The following is an 11614-nucleotide window of genomic DNA, read 5'->3' on the forward strand; positions in this document are numbered from 1 at the left end:
CCGATATGCTTAAGCCCTAGCCCGGCCCTTGTCCGACAGCTTATCAGAATTCTCAGCCCGAGTCCGACCCGAGTCCGAACTTTTTAATTCTCCCCATTAGGAATCTGTGTCCGCAGATATAGTCACTGCATCGCGTGTGTTTGTGAGTAGAAGTCTGTGCTGTCTGCTGTAAGTTTTTTTTGAGAGAAGCACAAACTTTTTAATAGCCTATTTAATTTGTAAACTTGAATTTGAAATAAAACTTACTGCGGAGAAGTTAATGAGATCTCTATCATCTCTCTTGCTACGTGACGCGACAGTAATTTATTTCAAATCCGTTTACAAGATAAATATATATACATTGTGTTGTTAAACTGATGAAATTATCTTGCTATATACGCTACATTCATTATGAGAAGCCTTTTCTTTTTACTGTTACACTGTAGACAGTAATATATGTATATTATATAAAACTCTATGGTCGTGAAAGCACATTATCCATTATCTGTTGGTTCATGTTGGTCCAGTTTAATTCAGGGTGATCCTTTAATAAAATGTATAATATAGTTATAAAATATTTTATTGTTTTGTAATATTCACAGCGCACATTCTCTCGGATCGTTTTAAAACATTTTAAATCATTCTGCAAAATTCTGCATAGATTTTGCAAAAGAAATCCAAAGAAATAGCAAAAAATAACTCCTTACACAGCTTGTACAGCTGTACTCTTGCAGCAATTAAAGCAGTTCAGTTTTGTTTTAAATGGCAAAATAGACATATTTCTTTTTTTATTTACATTTTAGAGCATTTTTTGTTTGTTAAAGTTTTTTATGATAACCAACAAGCGGTTAGTGGCCGACAGCAAGTTGACGACATGTTTGATGAATTGAGCCTCTCAAATCAACACTTCACTTGCCTATAATAACAACTATATAAAATATATATTTTCAGCATATCACAATGTTGGTTTAAACGTTTATTATCAACACACACTATTTTTAAAAAGCAAAGGCAGGTTGCTCTGCTGCTCGCAGTTGCAACAGGTGCAGAAATAAAAAAATAAAAAGGGCTATACAAAACAAAACGAAATAAACATGAAACAGAATAAACATGCATGTTGCCTTATCTTACAACTTCGTTATGCATATACATTTTTTTTAAAAATGTAAGTATTTACCACAGAACATGGCTATTTATGTATCTTTCCAACAGTTAAACTAAGAAAAAAGTCGATCCATACACAAACAAGAAATAAAGACACAGCCTTCTTACACAAAATGAATACAGGGAGAAGTCTTTAATAGATTATGTCTTGGATGCTGTCTGCATAGATTATGTACAGTATCCAAGGTTTTAATCTAATACTCCATTTATAATTTTTCCTGGTGCGCTGAAGGTCCTGCTATTAAATACGCAACAGCTACATTGTAAATGTGTGGCTGTGCGGGTTCTTTTAATTAAATTGAAAAATATAGAAAGATGGAGAAGCCTAAATAAGCCCGAGATCCAGCCCGCGTATCTGCTGTGACGTTAAAATTGGCCCGAAACCCGACCCGAAGGGCGTAAACAGGTCGGGCCCCGTCGGGCTCAGGCTGAAATGCAGGGCTCTAATTAAAGGTACAGTGTGTAATTTTTAGAAGGATCTCTTGACAGAAATGCAAAATAATATATACAAAACTTTTTTTTAGGGGTGTATAAAGACCTTTCATAATGAACCGTTATGTGTTTATTAACTTAGAACAAGACCTTTTTATCTACATACACCGATGGAAGTCGCCACTTTGTGCCGCCATTTTTCTACAGAAGCCCTTAATGGACAATTTTTTACTAAGTTGTCTCCAACGATGACATGTTTGTCCGGTGGTGGCTACCGTAGCTTCTCTATGTGCTTCAAAAGCAAGGGGTGAGCAGTGGACTCAACCGTTGGTTGCAATTCGCAACATCACCACTAGATGCCGCTAAAATGTACACACTGCAACTTTAAATATAACTTTCACCGTTGTGCATAAAGTTGGTTAAATACAATTAAGCTGGTTAAATCAGGGTGTCCGCGGATCCTTAAAAAGTCTTAAAACGTCTTAAATTCCATAGTATGAAAATAAGGCCTTAATAAGCATTAAAATGTCTTAAATCCGCATATCAAAGGTCTTAAAATGTTGCCCAACCAACAACGCCAAGAACATTGTAACTGTTTTATACATGTTCGTCTCATGTGTCAGGAAAAACTGAATAGGTGGAATCTACTAAAGCACAAATTTGCGGGGAGTTTGCTAAAGTGCGTGGACCGGGTATAAGCAAATGGAGAAAAGTGTGAGTTTTAGCTATGGGGAAGTGCACATTTAATTAAAACTGGTTACTTAACCCTGGTTTTGCTCCGTGGTAAAGACCAGTTAGCGTACAGTGTCCGTTGTTTATTTTGCAAGAAAGTTTTAAAACTTGGAACAATGGGCTTCAAAGCTTTAGTGTCACAAATGCAATGTAAGAAACATAAAGCCGCTGCAGAAACCTGTCGAAGACACCCAGCATTTCTCCGTTCTTTGGTGCATACATCAGTAGCCCTAAAGAGCACCACGGCATGTGAATCTGCATCAGCAGTTTTAAGCACCGCGGCTTCTGCTCTATCAGACATCCGATCAACGTTTGGGTCCATTGCCAACGAAGCCTGTCTTCTTTATCTTTTTTAATGGCGGTTGGCATCTAGCTTGTAGGTGCATTAGCGCCCCCTCTGCTCCGGAGGGTGGATCTATACACTCTTTCCCTTACTCCTGGTCTCATCAATTTAATTACTGTATTTTTATTTTTGCCATAAAATATTTCACTGCCACTGTTATGTCTCAAGATGCACACCAGTAATGTATTTTGTAAGTTATATTTAAAAAAAAACTCCATAAATGTCCTAATATAAATAAGACCTAGTCCTGGATTAATCTAAATTCTATCTGGGTAAACACACCTAATATTTTAACATTGTTGTTTCATAAAGCCATGTGTTTATTTTATGCACATTATACATTATTTGAACCAATTATTATTGTCTCATTATTATTGTCATCGTAAATGCTTTGGCCCATTTAGCTCTATTTTTATTACCAAAAAATATCAGATTACTTGATCGTCATCCTTACCAAAATAACTGTTAGTGAAACCCCTAGATTGGTTAAAACATTTTAAAATTATGTGATTTTAAGTTAATTATAATGCTATTTTTCTTCATATATTTTATCATTGGGGATTTCTTAAAACTTCTTATGACGTTTAAGGTGAAAAACTTGTAATATCAGCAAAGATAAAAAATCTTGTCTGATCTTATTCTCGTGAACCCAGTCTCGTTTCATCTTACGGATGTTTCGTCTTTTCACACCCCTAGAAAATACATCTTGTTTTTGTCATGAAAGATAAAAGGTTCTAAAAAACACATGGATGCATTCACACTGGACTATAAAATTGGACTTCATTGTCGTGATATAGGTCTTAAATTTAATTCATTATGGTCTTAAAAAGGTCTTAAAAAGTCTTAAATTAGACTTGGTGAAACCTGCAGAAACCCTGTAAATACTGCATGTATAATAAAAACAAACAAAACTTTATTTTAAACTTTGATTTAAAATAATAATTTAATCAAATGCTTTTGAAATTCCCCCATATGATAGCATGTTGGCGTAATTCATACTAAAAATATTTTTTTTATTCAAACCTTACACACTAAGATCATTGTTTTGTATTTTTATTAAATTTCAATTCATATTCATGGAAAATACACAGTATTATGGGTGTATTTTAATAATTTGGCTAACATTTCTTCTGAAACCATTATACTGGGAATGGATGCATAATATTTTATATACCAAAGCCAATTTAGAGAATTGAGAATCTTAAATGCAAAAGCCGCTACATGCGCATGTATTATTCGTTCATCAAATACTTTTGCTTCCAATTCACTTAACCCTGACCTCAGGTCATTCAGAAATACCGATTTGTTTACATAATCCATTAAAAGTCTGCTAAGGGTTTTGCATCTGCACTCTTCAATTAAAATGATGCCAGAATTCCTCTAATACTTCACTGTGTTTTTTTAGGAGACGGCCTGGTGGATTTCGAGGAATTCGTCACCCTCTTGGGACCCAAACTCACCGCTGCCGGAATGCCTGACAAATTCAACGGAACGGATTTTGACTCCGTGTTCTGGAAGGTGATTATTAACCACTTCTGTCTTATTCCAAGTGACAAGAGGTGCAGCATCTGTCGATTCTGTCTGTCCCTGTGGCGCACAAAGACTAAATCTGGATTAGAAGCAGATATTCATTACCAGAAAACCGCGGAAACGCCTTAAGGAGCTCCTTTTATATCCTCAGCAGGATCTCCATTGTCTCTTCTGAATTAGGGTTGACAATAAATAAAGATTTAATCCAAATATACTTCACTGATATTTGAAGAGAAAGTAGATTAATTCAGGCATCATTGTGGCAGATGAATAAAGCATTGAATAGACGTAGTGGATTTTGAGGTCAATACATTTTGTTTGGTTTATTGAACATAACTGTGTTTAAGTCTTAGCAATCCATTCATTTGAGCTTGTGAGGTTGTCACAGATTATTGATCTGTATGCAATACACACGGTAGCAGAATTTAATGTGTTCATGCTATTTTGTAATCGCACTAAATGTTAAATTGAAAGCAATAATGCGAATTGTTTTTAGATGCAAGCTTCATTAATAGATATTTATGAGTCAGGTCTCTGAACTGAATATCATTTGTAAGAGCCATATGGTGATTTCCCAAAAGGGTCTGCTTCTCTAATCACAACTCACTGCTGGTGCGAGGCTTTGAGTCGTACACTTGACCCCAAACAGCCACAGGGATCTCTATCTTAAACGACTCTCCGTGCAATTACTCTATCACCTCAAAGTCACCGATATTTGTGCAATCGTGTGTTTATTTAATGTCGACATGACATCAAAGTTGACCCCGTTTACTTTCTTAACAAGCTTGATTCGTTGGTGCACGTTATGCGTGTGTTCGTCTGAAGCATTTCTAAAAGCTTAAATACATATCTGTATGCTTTCTTTAGTGTGACATGCAGAAACTGACGGTCGAAGAGCTGAAGAGGCTTTTATACGACACTTTCTGTGACCATCTGTCTATGAAAGACATCGAGAATATTATTATGACTGAGGAGAACCATATCGAAAATCCTGAGGACTGCCAAGTTGACATCGACAGTACGTAAATGCTCACTTTTGTTTCACAAGTTGAAATAAAGCACATGCAGTATTGTATGACACAGTTGAAACAACACAAGATTTGATGCCTGCTTGGCCATTAAAGCCGCAATTTGTAACGTGTGCCTCTCTGACGCCATCTTTGTTTGAAACATAAAATTTCATCTGTTTAAAATAATCATCGCATTAGCAAGATTACTTTCATGCATACAAATAGTTTTGCAGCTCGCTATGGTGTTTTTATATCGCTAAAATTCTTTATAAATGTCTCATTTGTGCATATGTATTATGCGCTCTACATCTTAATTTTTTTTTTACCAAAATCTCTTGAAGTACATTTAACGTTCAAACACAGTTTTCATTTTAACTGCTCCACCTAAAGGATTATTAGGAACACCATACTAATACTGTGTTCGACCCCCTTTCGCCTTCAGAACTGCCTTAATTCGACGTGGCATTGATTCAACAAGGTGCTTTAGAAATGTTGGCCCATATTGATAGAATAACATCATGCAGTTGATGGAGATTTGTGGGATGCACATCCAGTGCACAAAGATCCCGTTCCACCACATCCCAAAGATGCTCTATTGGGTTGAGATCTGGTGACTGTGGGGGCCATTTTAGTACAGTGAACTTATTGTCATGTTCAAGAAACCAGTTTGAAATGATTCGAGCTTTGTGACATGGTGCACTATCCTGCTGGAAGTAGCCATCAGAGGATGGGTACATGGTGGTCATAAAGGGATGGACATGGTCAGAAACAATGCTCTGGTAGGCTGTGGCATTTAAACGATGCCCAATTGGCACTAAGGGGCCTAAAGTGTGCCAAGAAAATCATCCACCACACCATTACACCACCACCACCAGCCTGCACAGTGGTAACAAGGCATGATGGATCCATGTTCTCATTCTGTTTACGACAAATTCCATCAGAATGTCTCAACAGAAATCGAGACTCATCACACCAGGCAACATTTTTCCAGTCTTCAACTGTCCAATTTTGGTGAGCTCGTCCAAATTGTAGCCTCTTTTTCCTATTTGTAGTGGAGATGAGTGGTACCCGGTGGGGTCTTCTGCTGTTGTAGCCCATCCGCCTCAAGGTTGTGCGTGTTGTGGCTTCACAAATGCTTTGCTGCATACCTCGGTTGTAACGAGTGGTTATTTCAGTCAAAGTTGCTCTTCTATCAGCTTGAATCAGTCAGTCGGCTCATTCTCCTTTGACCTCTAACATCAACAAGGCATTTTCGCCCACAGGACTGCCGCATACTGGATGTTTTTCCCTTTTCACACCATTCTTTGTAAACCCTAGAAATGGTTGTGCATGAAAATCCCAGTAACTGAGCAGATTGTGAAATACTCAGACCGGCCCGTCTGGCACCAACAACCATGCCACGCTCAAAATTGCTTAAATCACCTTTCTTTCCCATTCTGACATTCAGTTTGGAGTTCAGGAGATTGTCTTGACCAGGACCACACCCTAAATGCATTGAAGCAACTGCCATGTGATTGGTTGATTAGATAATTGCATTAATGAGAAATTGAACAGGTGTTCTTAATTATCCTTTAGGTGAGTGTATAAATAAATAAATAAATATATATTCTGATGTACTCACTTCTTTATCTCTGTTGTTTCAGCTGAGAGTCCGACCCAGCAGGTGAAGCAGACGTGCGTACGGAAAAGTCTGATCTGCGCCTTTGCAATTGCGTTTATCATCAGCGTCATGCTCATCGCAGCCAATCAGGTGCTTCGCAGTGGGATGAAGTAATCGAATGGACCAATCACACACATAGATTGCTATAAGCATACACAGGAAATTGGCAGCATTTACAGAAATGGCAAAAAGGGTAAAAAATAAGAACAAGAGACATGCACACATAAACTGTAACAGTGGAACAGTTCATTTTTATTGACATGAAATCCAAGCGATGAGACTTGGACATTTTGGAGATGGGATACAGCTTCCACGGGAATAAACTTTTTTTTAAGACTCCAGCTTTAAAATGTAAAGCGCACGGATACGCACATACATCACTTACTTACTCTTACTGACCAAAAAAAAGAAAAAAGGGAAAAGGAGAGAAGTTTCAAGTCATTGCAACACTTGACCTGGAAAAATATTAATGTCCCCTTCAAGCTTTGAGCGAATTTAGACGCATGGACTTCTCCAGCCCAGGATTCTGCTCTTCAGTGCATGACGATGCATGGGTTGTCTGAACGCGCCGGGTTCACCTATATAGTATATTAAAACCAAACACATATGAAGAGTTGGATGAGAACAGGAGGCGTCTTTTAATCCGGGATATATCGACCCCTTTGCATGAGATTAAGGGCTGTTTAGAGCATGCTCATGTCACGTTGTCTTGTGTTGTCGAGTTATCGTGGGTTTTTACATGTTGCAAATGCCTGAATAAATTCTAGTTGTACTCCATGCGACCAAACGGGGCATGAAGCAACCCAAAATGATGTTTGACCACTAGTGAAATATAGAGGTTTTTATGTGAATTAAAATGATACTGTTCACCTGAAATACACTATGCATTTTCAGGCTGACTCTCCAATGATGCTCGCCAGTGCAACCGTACAGTAACTGTTTCGCAAACATTTGCACTGTAGTTATCATATGGAGATGATATTTAGCAGCTTTTCAATTTAAACGACATGAATGGCATAAAAATATACCAATTTATTACGTAACTTCATGCGAATATTTGATTTCTGACTTATTGGGAAATTATTTAAAGCTAAAGGGCCAGATTTACTAACAGCTTGCACCAGCAAAACTGCTATCAGGATTTACAACACTGTAAAAAAAGGTTTAACTTAAAAAAGTACAATTTTGAGTTCAACTTATAAATAAAGTGTTTGGTTCCAAAACGCAATAAATCCATTTGGACTAATTTGGGTAAAAATGTGTTTTCTATATCAAGAAGATGAAAACCACTATTTTCTATTACAAACTTTCATATAGCATCTTTAGGTTATTATAACAAAAAAATTCAAATACGTAATTAGATTTTCAAAGATTTATTATAAAAACTGTTTATTTTTTCCCGCAAAATGCAATAAATCCATGAAAAATGTTTTTTTTTTTCAAAATAAAATCTTTTTGATCAATATATAAATGTACATTGATCTTTGCCATGTAATGTTCATTTAGTTGACTAGTGTTACACTGATAAAAAATAAACATTAATGGCATTAATCAAAACACTTACTTTATCATATTAAGAACACTGTCATTGCTGCTGTCGTCCTTGGGACGTCGTCGGTGAAATTTTTTGACAGTGATTAGATTGTAAAATGTTTTGGTTCTGCATGATTTTCGTTGACTTTGTGTAAAATAATGGAAAGTTTTTCATAAGATCTTCTGGGGTCAATGAGCATGACAAAAGCTTGATGCTGTCGGGAGAACAAACAACAGCCGGCATTTTACCTTTGCTCGAGTGCCTCTCACATAAATTATTAGATTTTGATGGCTTACGTTTCTTCCCCACCACAGAAAACCACCGCAGGTTGATCAATTCCATCAAAATTATTGTTTTGTTTTTGTTTGTTTGTTGATCATGAAGTACAAAGTTGATGAGGAAAACTAGGATTCTGTGTTCAAAGCGCCGCCCTTATTGTTTTTCAATGCGTGGAATGGTGCGGTGTGATTGGTTAAGTGGATTTATTGCATTCTGCATTTATTGTGTTTTGAAAAAAATGGAGAAAATGACAAAATAACACGTGGATATCGGATTTTGCGTAAAATTAAGAATTGACTTTTTAAATAGGTAACAATTTTATTTTTAAATGGAGTTTAACTCGTTTTGGAACTAAACTCTTCAAATATTAGTTGACACAAAAAGTTGAATTAACTCAAAAATTTAAGGCAACCAGGTAACTTACTTTTTAAAATTAAACCAACAAATAATTAATTACATATTTCATATGGAATTTCATATAAATCAAGCTCGAATTTGCCCTGTTTAGTACATCTGGCCCAAAGTGCGTAATTTCGACACCACTGCTTTTACCGAAGAAAATTAAATTAGCGACAAAAATAGCCCCACCCTAAACTTAATGTTGTCCTGTTGCGATGTGCAATGTTTTGATTGTCGCAATTTTCGCAGATGTACCCCTTTTGAACACTGTACATGTATATTAATCTGGGATGGAACGAAATGATTTCAAACCAAATCGATGTTCGTTTACGCTTATCGCCAAACATAAAAAGATGTTAATTATGTTTCAGGAATCATGTTTAAGTGAACATGCGTATTTATATAACATGCAAGCAAACACTGTGCTACATCAATGTTACACTACTGTTTAAAATAATATTTTCATAACAAATGTTTCATTTGTGAGAATGTTTAGTGATTTTTCTGGGGAAACATAACTATAAGATGGCAGTGGGTCACTTCTAGAAATTCACACCCCCTCGCATTTTTGGGTAAATAATCAGCAAATTTTATAAAAGGTTTGTACCGAGCCCCTAAGGTGTAAGGTGACATTGGAGTAAAAAAAATCAAAAGTTTTTTTTAGACGTGAAACTACCGCGCACGCATGTGACAGCAAAAGTTTCACGTGCACACGAAACTTAAAAAAAAATTCGGCACATGAAACTTTCGCGTGCTCACGTGAAACTTTCGCGTGCTCACGTGAAACTTTCGCGTGCTCACGTGAAACTTTCGCTCCGCTGAATTCAGGCAGCAGACACATTCAGTTCTTAGTGTTTTTGCTCTCTCTAACGAAACTAAATGATTAAATTACACGAAAAAATCAAAACTGCGGTGAAAAACGGTGTCGCGGTGGGCAAGTGTTCTAACCGGTGAGAGGCTGAAGCACTGGTTATCACCGTTTCACCGACTATCGCGGCAAGCCTAGTGTGCACACGGCTGTTTTCCGATTGACCCTATTGCGTTCAGATGCAAAATTTATGGCAGGAGGAGAGTATATAAATGCTCACGTGAAACTTTCGCGTGCTCACGTGAAACTTTCGCGTGCTCACGTGAAACTTTCGCGTGCTCACGTGAAACTTTCGCGTGCTCACGTTAAACTTTCGCGTGCTCACATTAAACTTTCGCGTGCTCACGTTAAACTTTCGCGTGCTCACGTTAAACCTTCATGTGCAGAAATTTTTTAAAAAGTTTCGTTTCACGTATCATCGTCTCGTGTGCATGTGAAATTTTCGCTTTCACGTGCGTGCGCGATAGTTTCACGTGTGAGCACGCGACAGTTTCACGTGTCACAGTTTTACATGCACACGCAAAACTAAACTTTATTTAATTTTTGTTCCATGTCCCCCTTAGGGGCTCTGTAGGTTTGGACACTGTGCGAAGAAAAAATTTGCATCTTTAAATCATAAATTAACAATGTTAATACCAAGCAGATGCCAATGCAATTCATTCACTCCTTCAATGAACTGAGTTAAGTAGTTTACTGTAGTACCAATTTACCTGCTTTTCAGCAAAGATTACTGCACGAATTTTAAATTACCTAATTAATATTCATGAGCTCAAAAGGTCTACTGTATATGTCCATCCCAATTTTCAGATTGTTCCTACTCCCGGATAAACATGTAGTTTGACTTGATGATTACAGACAGAGCATAAAACTGTGAATAATATTAAAAAAATAATAATTTTGAATATGTAACAGGTGTGTCTTTCTGTTAAACGTTGTATACCAGGATATCATCCATTTTAAACTTTGCCCAATTGATTTAGCTGTTGGTTACGACACTATTAAACTCTTATGTATTTGTAACTCTAGGTTATAAATAAAATATGCAATGGATGGAAACAGCACCTGTCTCATACACTATGATCAATGGATCGGTCCAAGAGGACAACAGTGTACAGGTTTCCCCCATTGCACAGGCATAATTCCTTATTAATATAAATGGGAAATTGAATAATGCATTCCCAAAGCACTGGAAGGTCAAAGAGTTAAACACCAAACAGGAAAAACGTAGCACATTATCTTTAAACACAAAGTATAGTTTTATACGTGTAATTCATCCACTTATATGTAAAGATATAAATAAATAAAACTGTAACGGAGCATTGGTACAGTTTTTGGTTTGGAGTGTTTTTGCATAAACACTTCAAAACGTTTTGGACAATACTGGTTTCTTTTAAGGCGCTGGTAAACGAAACAAGACAATAAATGCAAACAGTGATGCCTTCTTGATGTTGCCTTGCATGATGTCACCAGAGCATGTATATATTTTATTTCATTAAATGAAAATGTGAATAATGTGTACGCATAAATGCTTGTTACTTGGGGACACCAATATATGAATGTAAAGCCCCGTTTTTAATTGAAACATACGGTTCATATAAATTAAAGATGTTTGAATGTCTATTCGGCAACATGAAAAGGGGTTTCTGAACAAAAACATACATTTTGTATAAGGGTTTGTTGTTTG

At 36.7% G+C, this 11614-nt stretch overlaps 1 protein-coding gene across 1 annotated transcript in view; it reads left to right on the forward strand.

Moving 5' to 3' along the window:
* Positions 1-9772, forward strand: part of cabp7a (calcium binding protein 7a) — a 68656-nt gene extending 58884 nt beyond the window's left edge. Inside the window, exons 4-6 of the mRNA XM_055198421.2 lie at positions 4056-4168; positions 5048-5198; positions 6834-9772. Coding sequence (XP_055054396.1) covers positions 4056-4168; positions 5048-5198; positions 6834-6964 — 395 coding nt within the window. The 3' untranslated portion in view covers positions 6965-9772. The remainder of the gene's footprint in view (positions 1-4055; positions 4169-5047; positions 5199-6833) is intronic.
* The last annotated feature ends 1842 nt before the right edge of the window (positions 9773-11614 follow it).

The sequence above is a fragment of the Misgurnus anguillicaudatus genome, chromosome 22 (genome assembly GCF_027580225.2).
Source record: "Misgurnus anguillicaudatus chromosome 22, ASM2758022v2, whole genome shotgun sequence".
NCBI classification, from domain to species: Eukaryota; Metazoa; Chordata; class Actinopteri; order Cypriniformes; family Cobitidae; genus Misgurnus; species Misgurnus anguillicaudatus.